Genomic DNA, 25,361 nt, shown 5'->3' on the forward strand with positions numbered 1-25,361 from the left:
CACCGATCATCCTTGCCAATCCCCACTTCCTCCGCATGCCGCTTGTAGATATCCTGCAGACTCACAAACCCAGCATCGTGATCGATCACTCCTCACCTGCGGCGCCAACGGCAACGCCAACGGAACATGGAACGCCAATCCTCTCTTTCTCGTCTCTTTCCTCCTCTCCAAAATCCGATTGAAGAATCTCAGCAACTGGAAGATCCTCTCCTCCCTCCTACAATACCTCCCACTCGGAAGCTGCACCGCAAACGCATGCATCGTACCCTTGTTGCTCAAGATTGTCAACCGCCTCGTACACATACCCGAGCTTCGAACCATCTCAAACACCGGCATGAAGCGTGCGATCTTGACAAAGTCCGAGTTGTTATCCTCCAACTTGAGATACTGACCGGGCACCTCGACCTCGTCGAACTTCTGATGTTGGAACTCGACCAGGTAGTGCGAACAGTGCTCCAAGTGTTGCTTGCTCGGACGTCGATCCAAGCTCGTCTCGTATCGATCGCGCCATCGCTGCAACTTTGAGACGTAGTCGCGAAGCGTAGGTTTCGACTTGACAAAGTCCTCCTCGAACGACGTCTTGAGCGGTCCAGGTGGCAGGTTCTCGGCAAACCGGATCACGTTCGCCTGCGACGACGCCGGAAGCACCCCTGAGTCGGTAGGAGACACAGCACGCTGGATGTACTGCTGCAAAGCATCGTTGAGCAGCGCATTCGTCAGGCGGTAGATGTCCTCCTCATTGGTCGGCTTAAAGCGCTGCTGAATCTGCTCGGCTATGTTCTCCATCGTGAGCGTAAGCAGCGGGAATGCCGTTTTGAGGATGTTAAGAATCTCGTCGACGTACTCCCACGGCTGTCGCGGCATGTTGGCCGCTGCCGCAGCGGCTGCGGCTGCGGCAGCTGGAGCCGTACCAGCAGTTGCTCCGTTCGCTCCCGAGGCTCCAGCAGCTGCAGCAGCTGCAGTCGCAGGCACTGAGGCTGTAGCACCGGCTGCACCGGATGTGGGAGGAGCCAAACTAGCGCCAGGCGTCGCTTTGTTAGCTCCCGTATCCGAAGTGATGTTGCCGCTGGCAGACGCAGTAGTAGTCGATTCAGCAGCAGCGCCACCAATGCCACCATCCGTTTTCACCGGATTCCCAGCAGCAGCAGTTTGACCATCACCGCTGGGCGCCTTGGCCGCCTCTGCACTTGCGGCTGGCTTCCCATTGGCGTTCGCTGCCGACGCTGCAGCAGCAGCTGCTGCAGCTGCTGCCTGTTGCTGCCGAGCCTGCTGCTGCGCCGCCCTCTGCGCCGCCATAAGCGACTGGCGCTTCATCGCCACAAAGTCCTCCTTGGTCGTGCGCAGGTAAAAGTATAGCGATTGCGGGAACGTCTTGGCGATCGACATGAGCATCTTCCTTGCAAACTTGGCCTCCTTGTGGCTAAGGCTCTGCAACAGCTGTGGGATGAACGTGATCCAGTACCAGATTGGTGCGTCGCCCTTGAACGCTTCGAACGCTTGCCAGACAGTGCCCTTGTTATCGTCGCACGACAACAACCAAAGAACACGGATGAGCACCTTTCGTACCTTGGCATTCTTGTACAGGCCCGCCGCTTGCAAGTAGCAGCTAACAGCGTTTCCAGCCGCCGACAGCTCCGTCGGGCGGTCGCGGAACAATCGGTCATTGTATCGACCCCACTCGGTCCAAGCTTTTGCCAAGTTGAGATCCATCTGGATCGCAGTAGCAAACGCATGATTGGCGTCGTCGTTCAGCCCCAAGCGAGCCATGAACATACCCTTGAGCGTAAAGAACTCAGCCTTTTGAGGCGCAGCAAAGAACATCAGGTTGGTATTGTTGATCACATCGAGACCCTGCGTCAACTCGTTCGGGTTCTGGAAGTGACACTTTGCCTGCTCGCGCAGCTTGAGGAACGCCTCTTGGATCTCAATGTTGGGCAGCGTGTAGATCTTGGTGAGCGACGAGATACAGACGTCGTTGAGGTAGTGCTTGCGCGCAACGTGGGCAAATCGGTTGATAATCCATGCCGTCTCGTGGTAGCCACGGTAGGCGTACGAGTTAGTGGATGCGTTCTGACCATCGCGCTGCTGGATGACGGGCACAAGCGGCAGGTAGGCCTTGTTGATGGCACCGAAAACGTGTTGCCTCCACGCAACCAAATCGGACCAAGCGTTGATATCGTCCCACAAATTGGGCAGACGTTCGCGCCACGTTTGCATTTGAGCCTTGAGTTCGGCAGAACGCTGGTCGAGGTTGGTGGCGTTCGTGTGCGCCAGACTGGCAAAGATGGTGCTTGCCTCTTGCAACTCGACGAATTGCTGGAAGATCTGCAGCAGCGGTACGTGCGCTACAGTGACAGCCGTCGGCAGCGAGTGCCACTTCTTGAGCGTCAGCTGGATCGCCTCGTCGCAGATGCGGCCAAATTCAGCCGGCTTGTCTTGGCCCGATTGCGACTTGAGCAGAGCCATATAGGCCTCAAACACGCGACGTCGTGGCGTCGCACTCGCCGACAAACTCTCCAGCGCCTGCTCGAGCGTCTCGCGCTCTGCGGTCCAGTCGTACAGTCGCCACGCACACTCGAGCAGCAAATCGTTGTCGCCCTCCATCTTGGCAAGATCCGTGAGGATATCCCACTGCTGCAGCTTTTGGGCGCAAAACACCCACTGGTCCTCCCACAAGTGGTATTCGGCCTCGGTAAAGTTGAGCACGCCCGAACGTGCTTTGATTTGCGCTGTCTCGTACTGCACCTGCGCCTGGTTCCACATACCGATTTGCTCGAATGAAATGGCGCTGTTCGTCTCGGCATACACGCATCGTCGGCGCCAGAGGCCGTAGAACATGTCTTCTTCCGACAGCTCCGCGTACAGCTCTGTAAGCGCATCCTGGCCAGCTTCTCGAATCGCATCATCCTGTCGAGGCAGCGAGCGCAACAGATTCTGAAGCAGCTCAATCGATGTGTGCCACGCGTTAAAGTTGCGGCCGAGGTACTTGACCACATGCGGCGGTAGCTCGAGCTGCGGCTTGCAAGCCAGAGCACCCTCCAGCAGAGTCTGAACGACGTTGGGCCGCTTGCTCACCTGGCGAAGGTTATACTCGCGCGTCAGCACGCCAATGAGCGCTCGCGTAATGTCGTCGTGGTCCTTGCGACTCATCGATCGCCAGGCAGCGGCAAAGAAGGAGACCCAGATCTGGTGTGCCAGATCGTGGTCCGTGTACTGCAAAGCACGGAGCGACGAAAGCATGTCGCCCACGCGCAGACTCTTGAGCGTCGGAACAAAACTGCTGCCTGCCTTTCCAAGCTGGACTGAGCTATGTGCCAGCAGGGGCCAGTTGGTGTCGATCGACGCAAGCGTGAGGTCCAGCACCTGGTTGATCCAGTAGTGCTCGGCCAGATACTCCCAACTCTGATGACCGAGTAGGTACTGCAGACGACCCGCAGCATCGCGGACAAGCGTGCGATCAAAGATGTCGATGAACTTTTGTCGCACTTCTGGGTCCTTGTGACGGCAGCCAAGCAAAAATGCGTTTTCGAGACGCACCGTCAATTCAGTTCGCGCAAAAGCAGGCGTCGTGTAGATCGAATGGATGAGGTCGAGATAGTCGCGCAGAAGCTGGTCATTGTCACGCGACTCGAACGACATCATCTTGAGCAAGATGCCAGCCTTTTCCTTGACCGTTGGGAACGTCTCGCGTTGTTCGAGGATCCACTTGGACATGGTCGACAGGAGGAAGCGACACAGCTCCAACGACGACGAGCGCTCAACCAACTGCACCAACGCCGAAAGCAGCCAGCGTCGCTGATCGCCCAGGTTCGAGATGCGGCGCTTGAGCAGCTCGAGTACGAGCATGAGCAGCTTGAGGTTGGCATCGTTTGCTGGAACAGGCGCCGCAGCAGCGAGGTGCTCCTTGGTCAACTTGCTGAGCGCCTTGCTGAGCGCCGGCAGGTGCGCATCGATCTTTTCAGGCTTGCTTTGGCTCCAGGCATCGAGCATGCTGAAGACGCTGTGCAAATTCTGGCTCTGCTTGAGCCCATCAGCGATGAGAGTCTCGGCAAACTTGCGGAAAGCTGACAACTCGTCGGTGGCCTCACTCTCCTTGGGATCCTTGGTGACGGCAGCATCATCTTCGTCGGGCTTCTTGTCATCGCCCGTGTCCATGTCGGCTTCACCGTCAGCATCCTCCTCGGGCGGCGGATCGGGAATGACGCGGAAGATACGCTCTAGGACGGGTTTCTGTGCTTCGACGAGCGAGGCTTCGTCGGTGGAAGCACTCTTTTCGAGCAGCTTCTGCAGCTGCGGTACGTGCGGAGCAATGTAAGCATCGGTCTTATCCTCGACGACAATCTGTAGCGTGCGGAGCGCATTGCAAATGACCGGTGTGTTCTGCTCGTTGATCTCGGTATGGATCAAAGGACGCTGGAAGATCGACAGCCGTACCTGCACATCGGACCAGTAGGGAGCCTTGAGGACCTCCGAGAGCAAGTTGGCGGCCTTGGATACGATGCCTGCCTTGGAGATGGGCTCCATCGAGAGCGATACGAAGCGTACCAGGAAGCCGACGGTCATCTCGCGCAAGTTCATGGGCATGAGATACTCGTGGTCGGCTGGCGACTGGGTAGGATCGGCACTAGGAGCATTTGCGGACAAGGCTGCTGCATTTGGAGCTGTTGCGTGTGCAGAGACAGGCGAAGAGCTCTTGGACGCCGAAGCCGAGGATGAGATGCCCGACTCATCGATACGTACCTTCTTGACAGCCAAAGCTTCCTCAGGCGCATCAAGCCCACGTTTGGCAGCAACGGCAGCACCGGCAGCAGCGGGCTCGGCCTCGGTGCCCTTGTGTGCCGAAGCGTCCTCTGTCGATGCCTGCTGGGAACGGACGTGCTCCTGACGACGCTTCTCCCATTTGTGGAGAAGCTCAACAAGATCGACAGCCAACATCCTAGACTCGACATTGACGTTGGCAACAAGGCCAAGCTTGGTAAGGTTGCTAACAATGTGAGGAATGAACATCTCACGGCTGCTGTAAAAGAGGTCGGCGTGACGCACCAGCAGACTCAAGATGGCAAAGAGCTGGCTGACGTTGTGGCCCTCGTCGACCAATTGTCGCTTGGTCCATTTGGCCCACTGCGGCGGCTGGCCGTTCTCGCTGGCTCCGGCGCGTTTGGGTAGCGCCGGGACCAGAATATCGAGCGCCTTCTTGACCATACTGCGGCCTTCAGACTGGTGAGCGCGCAGCAAGCCAAAGTAGACCTGGCCCACAATCTTGATAGGGCTCTCAAACACCTCAAGGAAGCGAGCGATGAAAATGTAGGCTACATTCTTGACGGTGACGTCCTCGGCCGTGAGGTTGGCCCAACCAAATTTGATCGTGTCCTTCTTCAACTGACCGTTAGGAGCAAGGTGGTCCGAGCAGTGCTCGAGGATCATGGTTGACATGTGGAGCAGCTCGATGCGGAGTGCGTCGTCCGAGCAGAGCTCGTTGGCGGCCTTTGCGTTCTGGAACGGCTTCCACATGCGGTTGACGATCTGCGTAACCAGCTCCACATCGATTACTTCGACGTCGTCAGCAACAGCGGGCTTTTCAATAGGTGTGGAGGCAAGCTTGGCCTCGGTCTCGTTGTTCTTTTCTGTCGATGTGTCGTCAGAAGCTGCAACGGTCGCCGTGCTCGAAGATGCAGTGGCGGCACTTTCGGGTTTCTTGTCCTTGGCCGCGGACTCCTCCATCTCGACATCGCCATCCTTGTCGTCGGCATTTACGCTAGCACCGGCGGTGGTCAGTTGGGAGCCAGCAGCCGCTGGCTTCTCTGCGGCAATGACCGCCGCAACAGGCTTAGGTGAAGCGGAAGGTGAGCTCGTCGGATGAGGACCATACGAAGCTAACAGCATCGGGTTGATCAGTACACGAAGCGCCTGTGTTTTGAGCATCTGGCTGGCATTTTTGTCCTCAAACATCGTGAGGAAGCGCGAGAACATCTGCTTTTTGAACGAGTTCGACGCCTTGATGCAGAGATGATCGTAGATAAATCGTGTCGCAAAGGTGAGGTCGCACGCAACCTTGTAGGTGTACGCATCCAAGATGGCAGCATACGCCTCGACGTGGGGCTCGATGCGGAGGTACGAGAGGAAGAGCTCAATGAGTTGCTTGGTCTCGCTGTTGCTGCGCGTGACAGAGGGGGCCGGAGTACTCGTTGCGTTGGCCGAAGCAGCGTCAGCCTTGGTGGCGCTGCTGTTGGCTTCCTCACGCCGCCGTTCCTTGCTAGCAGGACTGTTCCAGAGCGTGATTAACTTCTCAAAGACATCCCTGTTGGTGACGAGCCAGTTGGGGTCGCGATCGACGAGCTGCTGTACGATCGAGATACCTGCCTGGACTTGAGCTGCGGAAGCGTCGTTGGCAAACAGAGGGAACAAGAGCTTCTCGCGACCACTGGTTACGTGAGATCGCAGCTCGGAACCTTCGTCCAACGACAACGACAGCTTGACAACGCGCAAAAACTTGGGGTTGCTGAGCTTGTCACCTTCGAAAAAGTATGTGACCGCCTTTTCAGCAAAACGGTTGAGGAAGAGCGTGAGCGGCTTGGTGAATGGCGTAGGCCCGGCACGTCGGAGCTGAGACTCGATCTCGGCGACCGTGGTGGTCAGGCGCGGGAGGAACTGGAACGAAGCCTCTGGTAAGAGACGGAAGACGTTGACAATGGCGACGAGCGTCTTGATCTGTTCGTTGTCACGCAGCGAGCCGACTGCAGCGCGATGCAAAACGGCAGGTTCGGCAAGACTGGTAAGGTGGTCAAGCAGCTTTGTGCCGATCTCGACCTTGAAGTAGTTGGTGAGCAGCTGCAAAAGACGAGCAAGACCTTCAAGACCGGAGGCGGTAAGACGATTGCGATCGGCGAGCGTCATGAGAATGGGGCGTAAGCCGCTCTGCAGCAAATCCTTGGGCAGTTTGCTCTGCTGGCTGAGTACAGTTTTGAGCGACTCGTAGGCGACCTGCACCACCTCTTCGCTGCGCGAGTAGAGGCTCTTGAAGTAGACCGAAATGATCCTCATGCGCATCTGTGTGTGCTTGGTGGAGAGAAAGTCGCCGCACGCCATGGCCGAAGAAAGCAAGCGGATCGCGACAACGCGCAGCTTGGTGACGGCGATCATGTTCTTATACTGCGACGTGCGGCCGATGAGAGCCTGGTCATCAGCATCGGCAAGCGCCAGCGCCTCGGTGAGCACGCGGTAGAGCTCCTCGTTGAACTCGGGAAGAGGAGGGGTAAGGTTGAGCGCAAAGGTGATGGCGTCAATGTGGCCAATCTGCATGCCAAAGGGAAGCGCACGAAGTGGCTTGGTGAAGATGGGTTGCAACAAGCGATCCTTTTGTGGTGTCAGCAACTCGGTGACGGTGCACTTGCGCAGCTCGGCGAGGAGCTTGAACGCAGTCTGTGTGGTGGTGCGGACGGTAGCGTTGGAACTAGAAAGCTCGGGCACAAGGATGCCGATGAGGTAAGTGAGATGGCTGGGTCTCTCAGGCACGGGTGGCTCTGGCTTGCCATCCGCAGTGGACGGCTTGACAGTGTAAGCCTGACGGATGACCTGAAGCAAGGTTTCGCTGACCTCGTCAATGTTGCCAGGAGGATCGTTGGGCATGTCCTTGAGCATGAAGAGGAGCGCACGTACAATCTCGAGCTGATGGTCACGAACCCAGATTTGGCCGAGATCGGCTCGACGAACGAGCATGTCGACACCGAGCCAACCGCCGGTCTTGCGCTGCCAAAGCTGTTCGTAGCACTGAGAGCAAAACTTGCTAGCAAACGAATGCATGACAATGTGGCCGAGATCGGAGCGGGTAGCAGGCGTCTTTTCGCAAGCGGCGAGGAACTCGCGGATGATGTGCAGCTGCAACTCGATGAGAGGCGTGGGATCGTTGCCCGCCTCGTTGAGAGCAAGCGCATTTGTGAGACCTTCGAGAAGCGAGATGGTCATGGGCCAGAGATGGCGACTGGATGCGCCGGATGAGGATGGCATGTCGCGCTTTATTTCGGCGTGAAAGACGTGCTTGCAGATTCCAAAGAGGTACTGCACCGCTTCGTCTCGCAGATCATCGGAGCGCGTTGCGTCAAAGAGACCCTTGATGAGCTTGCCAAAGACGGTCTCGCGGTCGACATCCATGAGTGATCCGTCCAAGAAGAGAGCGGTGGTGTGACGGAGCAGCTCAAAGGCGTGCTTGCGGTAGTAGGGATCGGTACGTCGGATGTTGGCCAACGCAAGTTCGGTGACAGGAGTGAGCGTCATGGATTGCGCTTTTGCTTCGAAATGGACGGGGAAGGTGGCAGACTTGTGCGAGACGTAGGATAGCCTTGGTGGGTTCTGGAGGAGCTTGCGATTACGACCGCCCATCTTTCCAAGGATGCGCATGGTGGTGTGCGAGTGCTGGTGGTTGTGCGGCAAGGGCTGAAGATGCTGCCACAGTGCGGCCATAATGTCCTGTGCGTAAGGAGCCATGATGGGGTCGAGAAACTCTTGGGTGAGGTTGTCGATGCACAGCTCGAGCGTGCGAAGACCTTGGCTGACGAGTTCGGTCGAAGACTGAAGCGCCAGTACCAAGGGCTTCATCAAGTAGCCGAGATAAGGGAGCAAGACGCTGAGTCGGACGGGAACGGTGAGGCAGAGGTCGACAAAGACTTCACGCCTGCTGGGTTCGGCAGCGTTGAGGAGCGCATTGAGGTTTTCGAGGAGGACGGGAAGCAGAGGGAGGACGTCTTTGTAGAGAAGCTCAAAGCGACCGCCGCCGATGCTGCGAAAGAGGGCACGGAGGAGCAAAAAGTAGTTGGTGGGCTCATCGGCCTTGCTGGCGAGTTTCATGGATTCCATGATAAGATGGCTAAGATGCGGTTGGAGGACCACCTCGTTGTCTTCGGGGAAAATGGTGACAGCCATGAAAGCCATCTTGAAGAGGCGGAGGCTGATGGAGGCATGCTTCTTGTCCGACTTGCCGAGCTCTTCGAGACGGTCGACGAGGAAGCGAAGGAGGATGCCGACGAAGCGCTTGGAGACGGCGTCGTTGCTGAGCAGGTTCTGTGGAATGCCGAGCAAGCTGGGCGAGTCGAGCATCTGGCGAAAGAGGAAAGGCATGTGGGTGGTAAAGACCTCGTGGAAGACCTGGGGCTCGAGGTCGATAAAGACGGTGGTGAAAAGGTCGAGCACCTCCTTTTCCTCTCTGCCGTCGCGGTCTTCGTGAAGGGACCAGCACTTGACGCCGTCGACGAGCAGCCTTCCGGCCAGAGCGCCGTCTGGATGAGCCGCATTGCGATGACGGAGGACGGGGATGAGCGTCTTGAAGCCAAAGAGGATGTTGCGAAAGAGGAAGCGGGCGTCCTTGAGTGGATCACCAGCCGTGTCGAGCATGGTGGCAGCCGCCTGGATGGGCTTTGCTCGCTCGATGGCGACGGCATCGACGAGAGTGTGGGGAGGATGGGGTGGGTGATCCGAGGCAAGCCTGATCTGACGGATGCGCTCCATGTCGGAACGGAGGCGATGCAAGCTGGAGAGCTTTTCGACAAAGACGTCGAGGATGGAGGCGAGAGTCTGGGTGGCGCCGTCGGGGTGCTTTGTGAGGATGGTCTCGACGAGGTTGAGGAGCAGCTTGACGCACATGGTCTGAATGCTGGGAGCGAGCGTGGGGTCGTGGAGGATTTGTGAGTGGATGTGGACGACGCGAACGAGCTGGGCGGGGGAGAGCTCTTGACGGACGTGGTGGACGAGGTCGGCGAGCATGCTGATGGCGAGGGGGCGTTGGGTCTCGTGTGAAGTGACGCCGGTGCCGATGAGGACGCGTTCGTCGAGGAGCGTGTCGATCTGACCGACAAAGTGGGCGCGGTATTCGGTGGAGAGGACGTGACGCGTTGCTACGAGCAGTTCCTTGCGGGTTGCTGAGGCTTCGGGTGGACAGTCTTTGAGTAGACGGACGCTGATCTCGGGCAAGACGTGCGCAAAGGGGCGCATGACAGGGGCGGAACCGCGCAAGACGTAGGCGAGGAAGGACATGGTCTTTACCTGTGCTACGATCATGTCGGTGTAGAGCGACCTGTTTTTGATGCCGGGAGCGACGCCGACAAAGATGTCAGCGTTTGCATTTGCGGCGTTGTGAGCCTCGCGTTGTGGTTTTGCCTGGAGGGAGAGGCAGCTTTCAATGATGAGAGGGACAAAGACGTTGATGGCCTGCGGAACGACGGAGCGGTAGCTCTGAAAGATGAGGACAATGACGATGGGACATTCGGTCAAGACCTTGAAGCTGGACATGGACTTTGGGAGTGGCTTGGATGTAGTGGCGAGAGCAGCAGTGGCAGTGGCAGCGGGGGTGGATGGTGCTGCGGATGGTGTACCTGCCGAGGCAGCTGGTGTAGCTGACAAAGTGGCGGTGGAATCGGCGGTGATGGTAGCTGGAGTGGTCGCGGAAGCGGCCAAAGTCGAGTCTGTGGCTGTGGATGTGGTGCTAGCAGGGTCCGAGGTGGAAGCTGAAGCTGAGGCTGTGGTGGGAGCAGCGGCGGGAGCAGCGGCGGGAGCAGCGACAGGAGCAGCGGTGGGAGGTGCGGGTGAGCTGGCCGAAGCCTGGAGCTGAGAGGCTTCAGACTCGAAAGCGTGTTCGACCGTGTTTTTCATGTTTGCGTAGAGCTTCTTGACGATTTCAAGGAAGGGCTGTACTTGGTCTTGGAGCACGGCCTTGAAGGAGCGATGGAGGTCGATGATGACCTTGAGCGCAAGGACGGCGTTGTCCTCGTTGTCGTCGCGAAGGACGTTGAGCATGGCGGTCATGAGCGAGTCTGCATAAGGCTTGAGCACCTCTTGCTGGGGTAAGCGGTGGGTGGTCTCGAGAAGAATGTGACGGAGCCGCTGCTCTGGTGCATCGGCGGTGAAGCTGCATGGAGTCGAGTCGAGGAGGGCGACAAAGGCAGGGACGACATGCTTGAGGAAGAGGGCATAGTCGAGATTTTGAAAGAGGTCGACGAGTTCCTTGAGTTCGAATGCGGTTGCGAGCTTTGCCTTTGGGTTGGAGGACTTGTCTGAGAGCTTGGCGGCGAGCTGCTCGACGTCGGGCATGGATCGCCGCGAAGGCGTTTCTATTGAGGACATGGAAAGTGAAAGCTGCACCGAGCTGGGTATGGCGATTCGAAGAGGCGGTGATCAAAGCGAGGACGACGACGACGTGTATGGGTCGCAAAAGCGTGCAGTCAAGACGCGGGTCCGAATGGGACGTCTTCGAGTTGAGGAGAGGGTTGACTCGAGACGATCAAGGCGCCATGGGTATGCGCACAGGAACGCAAGCACCGGCAGAAACAAGTACCGACCGAGGACCGCGACGACTCCAGAGCGAAAGAACAGGAGAGAGGGAGAGAAAGAGAAAGACAGCGCCTCGACCCAAAGAGGATGATGGGATGCAAGATGGATGTGCGCGAGAGTGAAGCACGAATCACGAACGAAGCCATTCCCAAAGCCATTCGTGATTTACGATTCGTGATTCAGTTCGTGATTTGGGAGGGTTGTGAGTTGTTAGATTGGCGTCTCACATTCCTGGCTCGATGCGCTTGAATTTGGCTAATGGCTGACTCGAGGCTGGTGCGCTCAAGCTCAGCCGTTGGAGCTCGTTGGAATCGTAAAGTCGGGCTAGAGGTCCAAAGCAGAGCGTCGATCAACCTGGCATGGCATTGCAGACTTCAAGTCTCGATAAGTTAGCACGACAATTAACGACGACATAGAACGACGACAAAGACAACTGCCAACTACGAATCACCAAGGGTCAATCGTGAATTCAACCACGGATCAAAATCGTGAGGGAATTCACGAAATGGCCGTTCGAGGCTGTCGAAAAAGGCGCAAACTATCCCACCTCTGCCTCTCGTCACGTGCTTGGCCAACGTGCGCCTCTGCTAGCGTCAGCATCGCTAAGCCAGCAGAAAGCAACGTCAATGTAACATTCTTTCGCCCTTGTTCACGATCGTGGATGCGTGTTGCGTCGTGCGTGTTTCGTGTTTCAGCACACAATTCGTAATTCATGATTCGTAATTCATGATTCGTAATTCATGATTCGTAATTTATGATTCGTAATTCATGATTCGTACGTTACGGAGACAAGAGCCGGTGCGGGTGGATTCACGTATCAAAAGCGTACACTCGTGACTGTTGTTGCACAGTGACAAGCACCAAGTGAGAGTCAAGAGTGGCCAGAGCGAGTGGCGAGTGTGTGACGAGTGAGTCGTGAGTCGTGAGTGTTGGTTGCGAGGTATCGACGGTTATGCACGTGATGCGGTTAATGAGGTGAGTGGTGAGGGATGGCGTCGTGCAGGGTGAGTCGTGAGTTATGGGTTGAACAGGTTGATCGTCCATCGTTGTCGAGCTTCTTGCTTTTGCTTTCTTTCAACGTTTAATCACGCATCGACGTGCGACCCACGCATTCAAGCCACTGACGCCAAAAGCATCAAGCGACAACGTGGACAGAACATAGCCGCAAGCAGCAGCAATCACGAATCAAATCAGCCCCGGCTGGCCTTTCTCTTCTTCACCCTCTTACGCTCACTTCTATCCTCGGTCGTACGTGGTAGATCCATCCTTTGCTTAGATTGGCCATCGAGTCGTCATTGCTTGCCATTGCTCGCTCTCCTCGTGGCTCGTGGCTCGTGGCTCGTGGCTCGTGGCTCGTGGCTCGTCGGCCCAGGCATGCTTTTTCGTCGTCTTTCGTTCGGTCGATCTTCCAACACAAGCCGGTGCAAAAGGTGGACAAGGCCCATGCCATTACCGAGCCACGCCCGCTAATCCTCGTTCTGCTCGCCGCGAGCTCGTCATATTTACTGGCTAGGCTCGCTTGTTCACCATGGCAAGCCTCTTGCTTCGTCTGTTCCATTCCGACTACTTTTCGCCCCATCTCGCCCTCTCCTACCTTCGCACTTACTCGGACAACATTGGTATCACCTACTACCTCGTCAGTCAGCTCGAGTCCGCCTTTCCTTGTCACCAGGTCGAATTCTACTGGCCTCAGCTCTGCCATCTCCTCATCACAAAACCCTCCGAGTCACGCGCCTTGGAATGCTTCATCCTCAGAAGATGCTCCCAGTCGGTCCACGTCGCTCTCCTCACCCTCTGGTACTTTCAGGCCGCCCTTTCCGACCTCTCCTCGAATCCTCACACCGCTTCCTTCCACGTCTGTCATCGTGTCTTTAACCAGTGCCAGTGCATCCTCTTTCAGGATCCCCTCTCCCATCCAAACTCGGTCTACGCTCTCGGCGCTGCTTCTGATGCTCCTCCCACACCCCACGACGCCCTCGCCGCTGGCGCCGCCGCTGGCCCCTCCAACCCAAACCTCGTCCATTCTGGCCTTCAGCGTCTGCTCGTAGCCACCACCTCTCTTGGGCGTCAAAAGGTATCCCCTCAGGCGCCTCTCGCCAACATTGTCGCCATCGGCTCCCTCCTCGCCAGCGTTCCTGCCATGCCACAGCTCGCCTCCATCACGGGCACCATCGCCATCCAACAGGCCAGACAGCCCCCGGATCCTATCCAAGATGCACTTGCCGCTCGCGACTTGCACTCGGCCATCGACAACGAAGACGACCTTCTCTACGCCGAAACCAGCCACCATCCACCTGCAGCAGACCACAAGAACAACAACAGTGACGACAACGACGACGATGATGGCCTCGACAGCTCCGACAATGACTCGCTCGCCGAAACCCGCATGTCCCAACCTGCTTCCAACGTCGCTCAACCAACGCAGTACCTTCTCTCGTCCTTCGCCGGCTCGTTGGTCAAGATGGCCGCCTCTTCGGTTTCCATGTCAAGAGCAGAAACCGCGCCACTACCACCGCCCAAAGACACTCCCACCTCAGTGTCTAATGCCAAACCTCGAGCCTCGCCCACCTTGAGCAACACGGCAGAGATCACCTCCGGTGGCTCCCTCCCCGCTGCAGAAGCTTCCAAGAAGGTCGACAACCCTTTTGCCACCTTGGCCGCCGGCTTCAATGCCGGCTTGAACGACTTTAAAGACAAAGCTGCCGCCGCCGTCGGCGAAGTCTTCGGCCAAGCTCATGACATGCATGCTCCACTCACCAACGCCTCGGCCTCGATCAGGAGCAAGCAGCCCTCCTCGGCCTCTCCCCCTCCTTGGTCCCCTCAGAAGCACCGTCAGTTTGCCTCACTCAGCCAGCAGCCAGCTCCGTCACGCTCCGTACCCAACCTCGTCTCCACGAAAGTAAGCGTCTCGTCCGCGTTTGCCTCTTCAGCTACGCTTCACCAGTCAACCGCCAAGACCGAGGCGATCCTCAGCCTGTACAACGCCGAGGCACGTCGCAGCTTGCTTCGCTCCAACTACTGCAAGGTGCAGACGCAGTTTCTCCTCTCCCTCCAAGACATTTCCGCACGCTTGCTGCTGCTTCCCAAGCCTGCACGTCTGTCGGCACTGCGCGCCGAACTCACCGCACTGAATCACAAGCTGCCCGCCGACGTCTGCTTCCCCCTCTGGTGCACCGCCGACAACACAGATGCAAGCCAACCCTCGCAAGCCAAACTGCAACCTCCTCGACATCACCGCGTCATTCGCATCAACCCCAGTGAGGCTGTCGTACTCAACTCGGCCGATCGTGTGCCGTTCTTGCTGCATGTCGAAGTGCTCAACAACGACCTCGACTTTGATCCCGACCGTCGACAGAACAGGGAAACCTTGCGTCGACTTGTCACGGAAGAGGACGTCCGTAGACGCAAGGTCGCCGCCTCGTCGGGCCGATCCTCGTTTGTTCAGTCTGCAAACGAGCACTCAAGAACCGCCTCAGACAACGGCGCTGATACACCGACAGCTACGCCACACCTTGCTCCCACCGATGCAGCTCACGCACCGCATAGCCACGATCCCAGACAACTCGGCACGCCTAGCACGCCCAAACTCGTCTTGCAACATGATGGCGACGTTGGCTCTGCCAGTGATGCACACCAAGCTGTACCTCTCAACAGCGACGCCATCCCTCCGGAAAGCGGAGAGGAGATCGACCTGACCGAGCAGATGTACGGCTCGGATTTGGCGGGCTTTGGTGGAGAGCGCGAGCGCTGCTCGTCCGACGAGGAACAAGAAGACTTGGCTTTACGCAACCGCATGCACGATACTGCCGCCTGGACCTCGGCACCTTCGGGCTCTGGTTCTGCCTCTGCTTCTGGTTCTGCTTCTGCTTCTGGCTTGGGCTCGGGCTCGGGCTCAGGCTCGGTCGCTACGAGCTTCTCGGCAGGCAAAGCTGCTGATACGCATTCGGATCAACTCGCTGCGGGGCATCGACCCATGAACGAGTTTTCGCTTGACGAGTATGCGCAACGCATGCGCACAGCCGCCATCATGCTTTCGCAGCTCAACAAGTCGAGCAACGCATCCAAAGCACAAGCCATTGTCAACTATGGTCCCAATCTTAGCGGCAACAATACCCAAGGCGGTTGGTCTTCCTGGATCGTGCCTACCAACTGGTACGGTTCCTCGACATCGTCGGTGCCTGCGAATCGCGCCGGTGGAGGTGTGGGTGACAAGTCGGAAGTGGGCCAAGGCTCTGCTGGCGTCACGACGCATGTTGGTACCAGCATCGATCCAACGCGGTCCATGGTGCACATGCCAATGGGCGGCCAAGGAGGCGCAGGTCATAGCTCCAGGTTGATGCACGCCGAGACGGAAGCGATTCGCAAGAGGATCATGCAAGAGATGATGGCGTTGGAGGAAGAGCGTATGCGGCGTATGAAGACGGGTGGGCGCAACGTCAGCGCGTCGCGCGCACGTGCACACAAAGCTGGGCAGATGGCCGAGGACGAAGAAGAAGCGGTGCTGCGCGCTGTCAACAAGGACGATCCTTCGGCAGCCATGTTTAGCGAATCGTGGGCTGCCAAGAAGCAGCGCATCCGCGCGTCATCGCCGTACGGACACCTTGGCAACTGGGACGTTTTCTCCGTGATTGTCAAGACAGGTGCGGATCTACGACAGGAACAATTGGCGGTGCAACTGATCAACGAATTCGGACGCATCTGGCACGAGACAGGAAGCCGATGTTGGGTGCGATACTTTCGCATCCTCGTCACGTCTGAGAACAGCGGCTTGATGGAGACTATCACGGATGCCGTGTCGGTGCACTCGATCAAGAAGGAGGCCTACTCGCGCATGTCGCAACAAGACAAGGCTGCATCTGCTGGCTTTTCGCTCTACGATCACTTTTTGGCTGCGTATGGGCCGTCGACTTCAAAGTCGTTCAATGCGGCGCGCGATCGATTTATCGAGTCGCTAGCGGGATACAGCATCATCTCGTACCTGTTGCAGATCAAAGACCGGCACAATGGCAACATCCTCGTCGACAACCACGGGCGGTTGATCCACATTGATTTCGGATTCATGCTCGGTATCAGCCCGGGAGGCGTTGGTTTCGAGGCGGCTCCATTCAAGATGCCACAGGAGTACATCGACATTCTAGGTGGGCTCGAGAGCGCCAAGTTTGAAGAGTTCAAGCAACTCATGAGACAAGGCTTCCGGGACGTGCGAAAGCATGCTGAAAGAATCATCATGTTGGTCGAACTGATGGCCAAGGATTCCAAATTGCCGTGCTTTGCCTTGGGCGATCTGACAGCGACGAATTTGCGCGATCGCTTCCAGCTGGCTCTCAGCCAGACGCAGTGCGACGAGTTTGTCGATCGGCTGATCCTGTCGAGTGCAGGAAGCGCGTTTACGCGCTTGTACGATATGTACCAGAGATTGACCGAAGGTGTCCTGTAGGTCTTGTAGTACAGAGACTCGAAAGAGAAGTCAAGTATTCCCGATTCGTTGACGATATACGATGCGTGATTCCGCTAGCAGAACGTGCATCACGAAGCACGGATGGTCTGTTTGCGCATCACATGGGTTGGTCAGGTCTGTGAGTCGCACGTAGTGGATCGTGGAGATGGTGTTTGGATTAGACAGTTGTAAGAACGTATGTTGACTGTGAAGCACTCATCAGCGTGGACGCCTCGTCCTGATCAGCTGGATTCACGATTCTGACAACTTGCGCTTGGATGACACAGCCTGCCAGCATGGCGTAGAGATCTTGACGTCGCTCGGAACGTCGTGCTCTTCTCATGCCGACTGAGCACGAGCGCTGTTACCCATGCAGAACTTATCACGTATGCGACTCAGCTATGTGCCGCGTGTATCTTGGACTATTCACGATCCACCCCCGCCCAGCCCTAAGAGGCATTGGTAGATGAAATATATTCATGTTTATCAAATGCGTCACGAGTGTGAGGCGTGAGGCGTGAGTGTCAGCGATGCAAAGCAGAACCTCGATTCGTGATTCTCGATTCTCGATTCACGATTCACGATCACGGATTGACTGAGAGTAACCACTCTGCTACGAATCACGAATCACGAAATCACGTTTCGAGCCAAGGCTAGATATGTAGATCTGACATGGCTGGACTCACGACTTGAGCGCCACCCGTGAGCCGTGAGCCGTGAGCCGTGAGCCGTGTCCGCTAAAGTGTGTGACTGCAGCGTTCACGGTTGTCTTGATCCTCGTACTTTGATGCTTTTTGCTTCTCTTCCTTCACGTTGTCAATCTAGAGCATATCTATATAGAATAGCAGACCGGTACTCTGGACGACACGCCTTCGTCCGCTCCTGATTTCCTTGATCACGACCTATTCGCTATTCGCTACCCACGATTGACGATTGTCGCTAGCGTTGCCAGCGTTGCAAGTGGGAGCGTGGTGCAAGGATGAGGATCATCTCTGACGAACAAGTCAAGAGCCAGATCCTTGGACGTATCACGTTGTCGGCGTTGTTGCATTCGCAGGCGATCGCATTGCAGTGTCTGTTGACGTCGCAAGATTTGTCAAGTGGACAAGTTGGAGCGCAATGTCCACCGAGATTAGCGTTACGTACGCCGATGCATACGCAGCTGTTGATGCCGGCACGAACAACGACGTCGGATAGCGTGATCAAGATTGTCTCTGTGCCGCTCGCCACAAGTCAAACTCGATCTGGCGTGATTGGTACCAATCTGGTTTTGGACGATGCAACAGCAAGCGTTTCTCATGTGGTGGGTTCAAGCTGCTTGACCGCGCTCAGGACGGCTGCTGGATCGTTGATCAGCTCGATCTTGGCGCTGGGTGATCAAAAGCACAAGGTGCATCAGTGTCTCGTCTTCGGAGACGGTGCGCAGGCGCTCTTTCACGTCTGGTTGCATCTGCGATATTTCACCAACTTGACTGATGTTGTCCTTGTCGTCGGTAATCACAGACACTTGACACTGGAGCAGCTCAAGCAAAAGGAGGACACGTTTCGCAACCAGCTGCGAGAGCTTTGCCAACTCTCTCCCGACCGTATCGCTTCGTGGCAGATACAATGCATCCATGCGCAAAACCAAGATCAACTCCAACAGGCGTTGCAACAGTCTACACTCGTGTTCACATGCACACCTTCGACTACGCCGCTCTTTGCATACGAGTACCTTGGCGACCGTACACGCAAGCACATCTGTGCTGTGGGATCCTACACTGGACAAATGTGCGAGTTGCCGCGCGAGCTGGTTTTGGTAGCATCCGAATCCAGCTGCGCGCTCATGGTCGATAGCATCGATGCATGCTGCCACGAAGCCGGCTGTTTGTTGCAAGCCATACCAGACACAGACCAGCTTAGACAGACGTGTGTGGAGCTGGCCAAGCTCGCACCTTTGGCCAACAGCGACCAAAACGACGCACAGAGCTATCTGGACCGTCTGGACAAGCTTGTCGCGCAGCAGAGCCATGCGTCGAAACACAATGCACATGCAATGCTGCACAGGAGCGTGGGCGTGAGCGTGTTCAAGTCGGTCGGCGTAGCGTTGCAAGATGTCGAGGTCACCAAATTGGTGGTTAGTCTGGCGGGAGATGTGGGCACCGACGTCTCGTTTTAATGTAGCAATCCGATACCAAATCAATGTGTGCAGATGAACGCATGATGGGCATGTGAACTTGAGTGCAGGGCGTATGTGTCTGATAGCTCGCATTGTCAAGTCAGGCTTGAGTAGGCAGTGGTAGCTGGTGTACAGTGAAAATCGATTCGTGGTCGCTTTGGCTGGGTCACGGTCGCGAGTCTGAGTCTGGGCCGTGTTGGAGGGTGTGTGTTGGTCTTGGTTGCGAGAGACAACTCGACGCGTTTCTGCACGCAGTCACGAGATTCAGATGGGCTTGCGCATTTCGCTTTGCGCGATCGTGGTTTTCGCCACAAACACCTCGCGGCGCAGCACGGAACGGCTTACGCTTCGCTCATCCGACCACGCACCGCGCATTACGTATCACGCACGTGCACACTCTGGCTCGGTGTTTCTGCGCTCCGCACGTCGCAGTCTCTAGGTGGATTGCTCGACTCATCGCCAACGGCGGGCTCCGGATTCGGGCGTGCTCGATGGAAACAGGTGCAAGAATGACAGAGCGAATCTCAGCGGCGACTGCGGATCCATCGTCTGCCACGACCGCAGCAGCATCAGCAGGAGCGGCTATCACGCCGATTACCGCAGCGATGCTGCGTGCGCATACGATCTCGTACGTGATCCATGGCAGCACGCGCTCTGGTCCGTGTTGCGCGTCTTGCAAACCAGCGCTGGCGCGTCTGTCGGCGATTGTCGCGGATGTTTGCAAGCTAGCGTCGAATTCGAGCACCAAGTCGATACGTCAATTGCTGGATGACTGGCACCTGTACTCGCACCTGCTGGTACCGTCGATTGGTTCAAATGTACCACGGTGGTCGTGGGATGCACATCAACAGGCGGCGTTGGTCATCTCGCAGCACACCGAGTTGCAAGAAGCACTCTCGGCGCTGCAGTCCATCTCGCTGCTCGTCAACGAGCGCAAACTTCTCGATTCCGCCAAATCAATCGCTAGCGCTACGCATGTCTCGCTTCTCCAACACCTCCAACTCGTCCAACTCAACAACAAGCACAACCACGACCGTACACACTCTCGTCTCCTAGCTCTCGTCTCTGCCTGGTCCCACTACGTACGTCTCCTCCAACCCCCACCCCTGTTCTATGTCATCATAACTCATCCTTTCTCTCCATATGGCTGACAGACATCCACGCTCAGTCGCGCATTCACGTTGCTAGATGCCCAACTATGGCAGTTGGAACGCGACGTGTCTGCTATCGAACGCCAACGCGCCCCTGCCTCTCGCTCCTCTTGACTTGCAAACACATGGTCGCTGAGTCGTCACTTGCAAATGATACCCTCAACAATGCACGAATACACTCCGCAGTTTGACTCAGCTTGGCGCGTCACAGATGCGTTCGATGGCGAAGAAGAAACACAGAGAGAGATTTACGATTAAGCGCTCAATCAGCAAGAGATGGGGTGGCGGTATCGCTCCTGGCTGTTGAAGTGGTATCGAGATCGGGATCGATCAAAGAGTACTGCTTCATCAAGATACACTCGCCGCCGTGTTCGAGGTCGATGGCGTAGCTGTAAAAGTAGCCTTCGCTCGTGACGACCATGACGTGCGGGGTGGTGCTGCTCAATGCTACGACGCTGCTGACGCCCTGAGAGGGTAATTTGAGAAACGCAAAGTCTCGACTTGGCTCCCACATTTCGGTCAAGCTGTTCGGCAGGTAGCCTCCGACGGAACCGGTGATACCTCGACCGAGAGCCATGCTTCTGCGTCGTAGCGTTCCACTGATGCCGTTTGACTTGGCCGCCTTGTGCTTTCCCATGAACGCTTCGTAGCCACCGCGAGTGGCGTTGGTGGTTGAACCGGGTGGTGACGAGCTATCCGAGCTGCCATCGAACGAGTTCAACGACGGTGACTCGCCACCGTTGCTCGAACTCCTACCCTTGGCCCCGGCTCCTGCGCCACTCGAGAGCTTAAAGATGTGCACCGTCTCGGTATCGGAGCTGACTGCCAACAACGTACTGACCGCGTTGAAGTTGAGACTGTAGATCCTCGCCGCATAACTTCCCCTTCGGAACTGATGCAATTTCTGCGCGGCTGGGATGCTGAACACGCGTATCACGGTTCCCTTGTCGCTCGCGGTGGCAAGTAGCGTACCGGTTGCGTTCAAGGCTAGCGCTGAGATGGGCGTCTTGTGCGCTTGGATCACGTTGGTGACCGAGAGCGAGAGCAGGTCAAAGATCAGCACGTCGCCTGCTGTGGTATTCGCCTCGGCGCTGCTGGACGCGCCCGAGTTGGAAAAGGGACTCGTGGGGCTAGCCACAGGCGAAGGATACGCCAAAAAGCAGTTTTCAGACGACGGCGATAGTGCGCAGATGGCCATGGGGTTCGGACTGGTCTCGATGGTATGTAACAACTTCATGTTGCTAATGTCATAGATGTAGATCTCTTGTTCCAACACCACCACCAAACGTCTTCGGTTGAGTTTGACGCCCAGGATAGCGGTGGGGAAGAGCAGCTCGCAGATTACCGATTGTCGTTTGGTGTTGACAATCTGTAAGCGACGTGGTGAAGCGTTGCTCTTGGGGTCGGTATCCGACGTTGCTACGAGCGCAACAAGCGATGTGCAGAAGAGCATCTCGACGAGCGATGTGGGGCCAGCATTGTTGGTGTATACGCGACCGAACGGTTCGCAGTTGGTGATTGAGTAGCCATCGCGCGTGCCCACCGCGATGCACGAGTGGTCTTGGTTGAAGTTGACTGAAAGCAGAGCGTTGGACGATTTGGTGGGGAGCGACGAGCTCGACATGGCCGCGGACACGATGCGAGGCAAGCGACGCAAGCGATGCAAGTGACGCAAGCAGGACAAGCGGGAAAAGCGAGGCCAGAATACGTTGTCGTCCGTGGGTCAAAGCAGCCTTGGATGGTGGACCAGACGCGAATGATGGTGAAAAGTAGGATCGATGGAGCATGAGAGGGGAAACGAGTTGTGTAGCATTGGGCTCGTGCTCTGCGTCTCGCTTTCTCCACGAACACGCAATGGTGCACGCACCGCACCGCACAGCACACAACCGCCGCCAGATCGTAGATCGTGAATCGTGAAACAAGTAATGCCCATCCATCCGATCGACGCTTTCACTCACAATTCTGAGACGCACCCTTTTGGTACAGTCACGAGTGGGTAAGCCTCAACACTCATGACTTGACGCTTGACTCTGGTGCATTCCTATGTTAGGTCTTGACACGTGACCAGCGGCATGCGCCTGGCTGAGTCAATATTATATAATGAAATTCCGACCCTATGTCCCGATAATCTTCACGAACCACGAAGCGTGAATGATTCTTGAACAAATAAGAAAGAGTCCAGCACAGTGACGAGTGGTGAGTGGAGAATAGGTCGGCGTGGTTCACGGTTCATCAGTCGATCACGATGAAGGACGCGTTTGAGGGACCCACGATGCTGGGATGAGTATCGTGATGAGCGAGGTGAACATGACGACAAGCGGGTGGTGTGCAACACGATGTGCAGATGGTGGAAGCGAGTCGGTACGGATCAGATATGAGGAATTCGAGGAGTACTGTCAGGCGTATTTGAAGAGACGAGATGAGGACATGGTGGAGGGTGAAGCGGGGCGGGATTTGTCGTGGCTGGCGTATTCGGGTGGGTGGAGATGGACGGGTGCGGTTATGGCGAATGGGACGAGATATGATTGTACAGCGGGAATGGAACGACGGTTTGGTGTGGTTGTTGATACCAAGCGGTTGATGGGGATGGATGGAGCGACTCTAGCGGACAGCGTCGTGGAGGACGATGGTGATGAAGCGCTGGATCGAGCAGATTGCTCGCAGACAGTCGTGCTTCATCAGTCCATCTTGTACTCTGCTACTTGGAAAGTTCCGGTCTTGTGGTTCAGCGCACACACTCGAGCTGGCGAACCACTGGGTGCCTCGGACCTGCTCAACTTGCGCATCATTCATCACTCTGGCTCTCTCGACTCATCCCACCCATTCCTGCACCACGACACTCACTCACGCCCTCGCACCAACATGCATGATTCTCTCACAATTCATGATCCACCTGCTCCCATCTCGCTCGACCACTCGCCCTTTCCTCCTCTATCCATCTCGGACCATCCACGTACTTCACTCCCAAGCTTCTTCCTACATCCCTGCAACACCCACACCGCCCTACACCTCTTGCTGTCAACCCCCCCCTCTTGTCAGCCTGACCCCAGCACGTCTCAGTGTCCATCCAGATACATGTGCGCCTTCGTTTCCCTTTGCGCTTCAGCTGTCGAGATGCGTGCATCATAAGTATCGCTCGCACCGTTCACATGTCAGTCGATCTCTTGCTGCTCCACTGCCACCCTGTTGGTCCAACCAAGCTCATGTGATGACAATTGTCTAGTGTGCATTGGTTCTTGTGCGAGTGCTAAAAATACAGTCGTCAGTGGTTCACATCGCTACCTGGACTCGGTGAGCTGCGGATACACATCGGCTGGCGTAGTGCCGAACAATTTGGTGAGGTCCTTTCTTCTGGCATTGAGCTTTGCTTGTAGGGGAGAAGGGATAGAGCTGACCGAGTCCGAGTCGGCGTCGTCCGAGTCGTCGTCAGAGAGGTGGATGAAAGATTCTAGTTTTCGTTCCTGCTGATGGTGAGCATTTGATGGTGCACGGCTGGGCGATTGAAACGTGCTGGCAGCGAGCGCTTCCAGTGTCATGTCGGAAGCAGCAGTGATGATGGGTTCCCGCTCGGGCTCGACGCCTGTAATGGAGCTGAGCATCTTGCGGAAACCCATGCTGGAACGCGACCTTTGCGGCTGAGCGGGTAGCAACGTCGTACGTGAACGCGCATCACGTTGCGAAGACGTCGAGGACTGCGTCGACGTAGATGTGAGCGACGTCAGGCTCGGTCGACGTAGATCGAGCGACGGACGCTTGCTTACGATGCGCTCCTTCCATGCCGAAGGCATCTCTGGTGGTACAATCGAATGACGTGCCGTGGTGGATGTCTTGCGAATCTTGCCCAGCAGAGGCAGTGATGATTCTGAAGTCTTGCGTTCTACCTTGGTAGAGTCAGAGCCAGAGCCAGAGCCAGAGCCAGAGCCAGTACTGCATGTATCGTCCTTGCTACTGTTGGATGGCGATCGTCCAAAGCGTCCCGAGAGCTTACTTTTCAGCGTCGCAGAAGACTTGACTGCTGCCGAATTGGCAACAAACGCCGCAGTAGCAGAGAGCATGGTGGGAACATCCGACTCGATCCCTAGCCGTTTGCGTGCTGCTGGATACACGGGAATCTCTTCGTCCTTGGCCACGACCACGTTGACTGCGAGCTCGGAACTGGGACTGGGACTGGGAGGAACGATCTCACCCAGACCGGGAAGGAACATGCTTCCGTCTTTGTTGTGAACGCGACTGTGCAGCGGCACGGGTTCAACGCGCACTTCGCTCTGCATACGAGGATCAGCAACGACGCTGCTGACGTTGGCGGTGGTCATCCAGTCACCGAGCAGACGTTGCGGGAATTCTTCTTTGAGCTGCAACTCTTTGGGAGCTGCTGCAACTGAAGCGTCGAGGCTGTCTAAACGTGCTGGTGGTTGTGGTCGTTGGCCACCTTCCTTGCGACGGCGTCGTCGTACCGACTCTTTCGATGAGCGAGGCTTGTGTGTCGCAGCCACTGCTTCAGCGGGCAAAGGGGGTAATGGCGTCGACTTCAAACGCGTCACATCGCTGGGTTGTCTGGTAGCATCCGCTCCCTGAGCTGGCGGAGCAGCTTGACGCTCTTGTTGAGCAACGACTGGCAAAGAGATTGAGTGCATCCTCAATGGGCTACGAGGTGGCTTGGCGGGCGCCTTTTCGAGTTGGTGGCTGCAATAGCTGCTGGCGACCGAGGATCTACGAGTGCTGCCGATCGTATTGGTCGATGAAGCGCATCGCTGCAAACCTGGCGCAGCGAGGTGTGCGTTAAAGAGCAGACTAGATGCGTGCGAACCGATCGAGAGGTCGGTCGAGACCGTCGAGTCATTTGACAAGTAGCTAGCAGCCGAAGCACGACGTTCACCGTTGAGCTCGAGGTTGTAGTCGGCGGTTCCGTGACCCATATCGGCCATGGGACTCACCGAACAGTCGTAGCTGTCGTCGCCAAAGAGTTGTGAGATGTCGGACTGGGTTGCGCTAAAGTCGCCGTTGGATCCGGCGGATCGTAGCGATCTGAATTCGGCGGCACAAGCGGCCACGACGAGACTGCTCCTGCGACGAGGAGGGGCGAGCGACGGAGCAGGTTGACCAAGCTGTCGGTTCTTGGCAGCAAATGCGGCAGCAGCGGCAGCGGCAGCGCGATCGTGCGACAGGGTGTTGAGCGTTGCAACGCAGGCCTCGTGCATGGCGACTTGCTCGAGCAGCGAATCGGCCGACTTGTGCTCGTTAGCGTTGATGATAGCGTCATTGGCAGGAAGCTGAAGCGAGGTATTGTGAATACCCAAGC

At 56.7% G+C, this 25,361-nt stretch overlaps 7 protein-coding genes across 7 annotated transcripts in view; 4 read left to right on the forward strand and 3 right to left on the reverse strand.

Annotated features, from left to right (window-relative positions):
• Nucleotides 1–6: 6 nt before the first annotated feature.
• Nucleotides 7–11,109, reverse strand: UMAG_12008 (histone acetyltransferase TRA1; the record flags this gene model as incomplete). Its single annotated transcript, XM_011393083.1, has 1 exon — nucleotides 7–11,109. The coding sequence occupies one exon, from the start codon at nucleotides 11,107–11,109 to the stop codon at nucleotides 7–9; it is 11,103 nt and encodes a 3,700-aa protein (XP_011391385.1).
• Nucleotides 11,110–12,844: 1,735 nt separating this feature from the next.
• On the forward strand, nucleotides 12,845–16,753 carry UMAG_04931 (1-phosphatidylinositol 4-kinase; the record flags this gene model as incomplete). Its single annotated transcript, XM_011392948.1, has 1 exon — nucleotides 12,845–16,753. One exon carries the CDS (start codon nucleotides 12,845–12,847, stop codon nucleotides 16,751–16,753), a length of 3,909 nt encoding a protein of 1,302 aa, XP_011391250.1.
• A 979-nt stretch (nucleotides 16,754–17,732) lies between these two features.
• On the forward strand, nucleotides 17,733–18,911 carry UMAG_12009 (uncharacterized protein; the record flags this gene model as incomplete). Its single annotated transcript, XM_011393084.1, has 1 exon — nucleotides 17,733–18,911. The coding sequence occupies one exon, from the start codon at nucleotides 17,733–17,735 to the stop codon at nucleotides 18,909–18,911; it is 1,179 nt and encodes a 392-aa protein (XP_011391386.1).
• Nucleotides 18,912–19,402: 491 nt separating this feature from the next.
• Nucleotides 19,403–20,176, forward strand: UMAG_12010 (uncharacterized protein; the record flags this gene model as incomplete). Its single annotated transcript, XM_011393085.1, has 2 exons — nucleotides 19,403–19,993; nucleotides 20,066–20,176. 2 exons carry the CDS (start codon nucleotides 19,403–19,405, stop codon nucleotides 20,174–20,176), a joined length of 702 nt encoding a protein of 233 aa, XP_011391387.1.
• A 148-nt stretch (nucleotides 20,177–20,324) lies between these two features.
• Nucleotides 20,325–21,686, reverse strand: UMAG_04932 (uncharacterized protein; the record flags this gene model as incomplete). Its single annotated transcript, XM_011392949.1, has 1 exon — nucleotides 20,325–21,686. The coding sequence occupies one exon, from the start codon at nucleotides 21,684–21,686 to the stop codon at nucleotides 20,325–20,327; it is 1,362 nt and encodes a 453-aa protein (XP_011391251.1).
• Nucleotides 21,687–22,342: 656 nt separating this feature from the next.
• Nucleotides 22,343–23,191, forward strand: UMAG_12011 (uncharacterized protein; the record flags this gene model as incomplete). Its single annotated transcript, XM_011393086.1, has 1 exon — nucleotides 22,343–23,191. The coding sequence occupies one exon, from the start codon at nucleotides 22,343–22,345 to the stop codon at nucleotides 23,189–23,191; it is 849 nt and encodes a 282-aa protein (XP_011391388.1).
• Nucleotides 23,192–23,340: 149 nt separating this feature from the next.
• Nucleotides 23,341–25,361, reverse strand: part of UMAG_15100 (uncharacterized protein) — a gene marked incomplete at both ends in the record, with an annotated part of 2,808 nt that continues 787 nt past the window's right edge. Inside the window, one exon of the mRNA XM_011393098.1 lies at nucleotides 23,341–25,359. Coding sequence (XP_011391400.1) covers nucleotides 23,341–25,359 — 2,019 coding nt within the window. The remainder of the gene's footprint in view (nucleotides 25,360–25,361) is intronic.

The sequence above is a fragment of the Mycosarcoma maydis genome, chromosome 15 (assembly GCF_000328475.2).
Source record: "Mycosarcoma maydis chromosome 15, whole genome shotgun sequence".
NCBI lineage: Eukaryota > Fungi > Basidiomycota > Ustilaginomycetes > Ustilaginales > Mycosarcoma > Mycosarcoma maydis.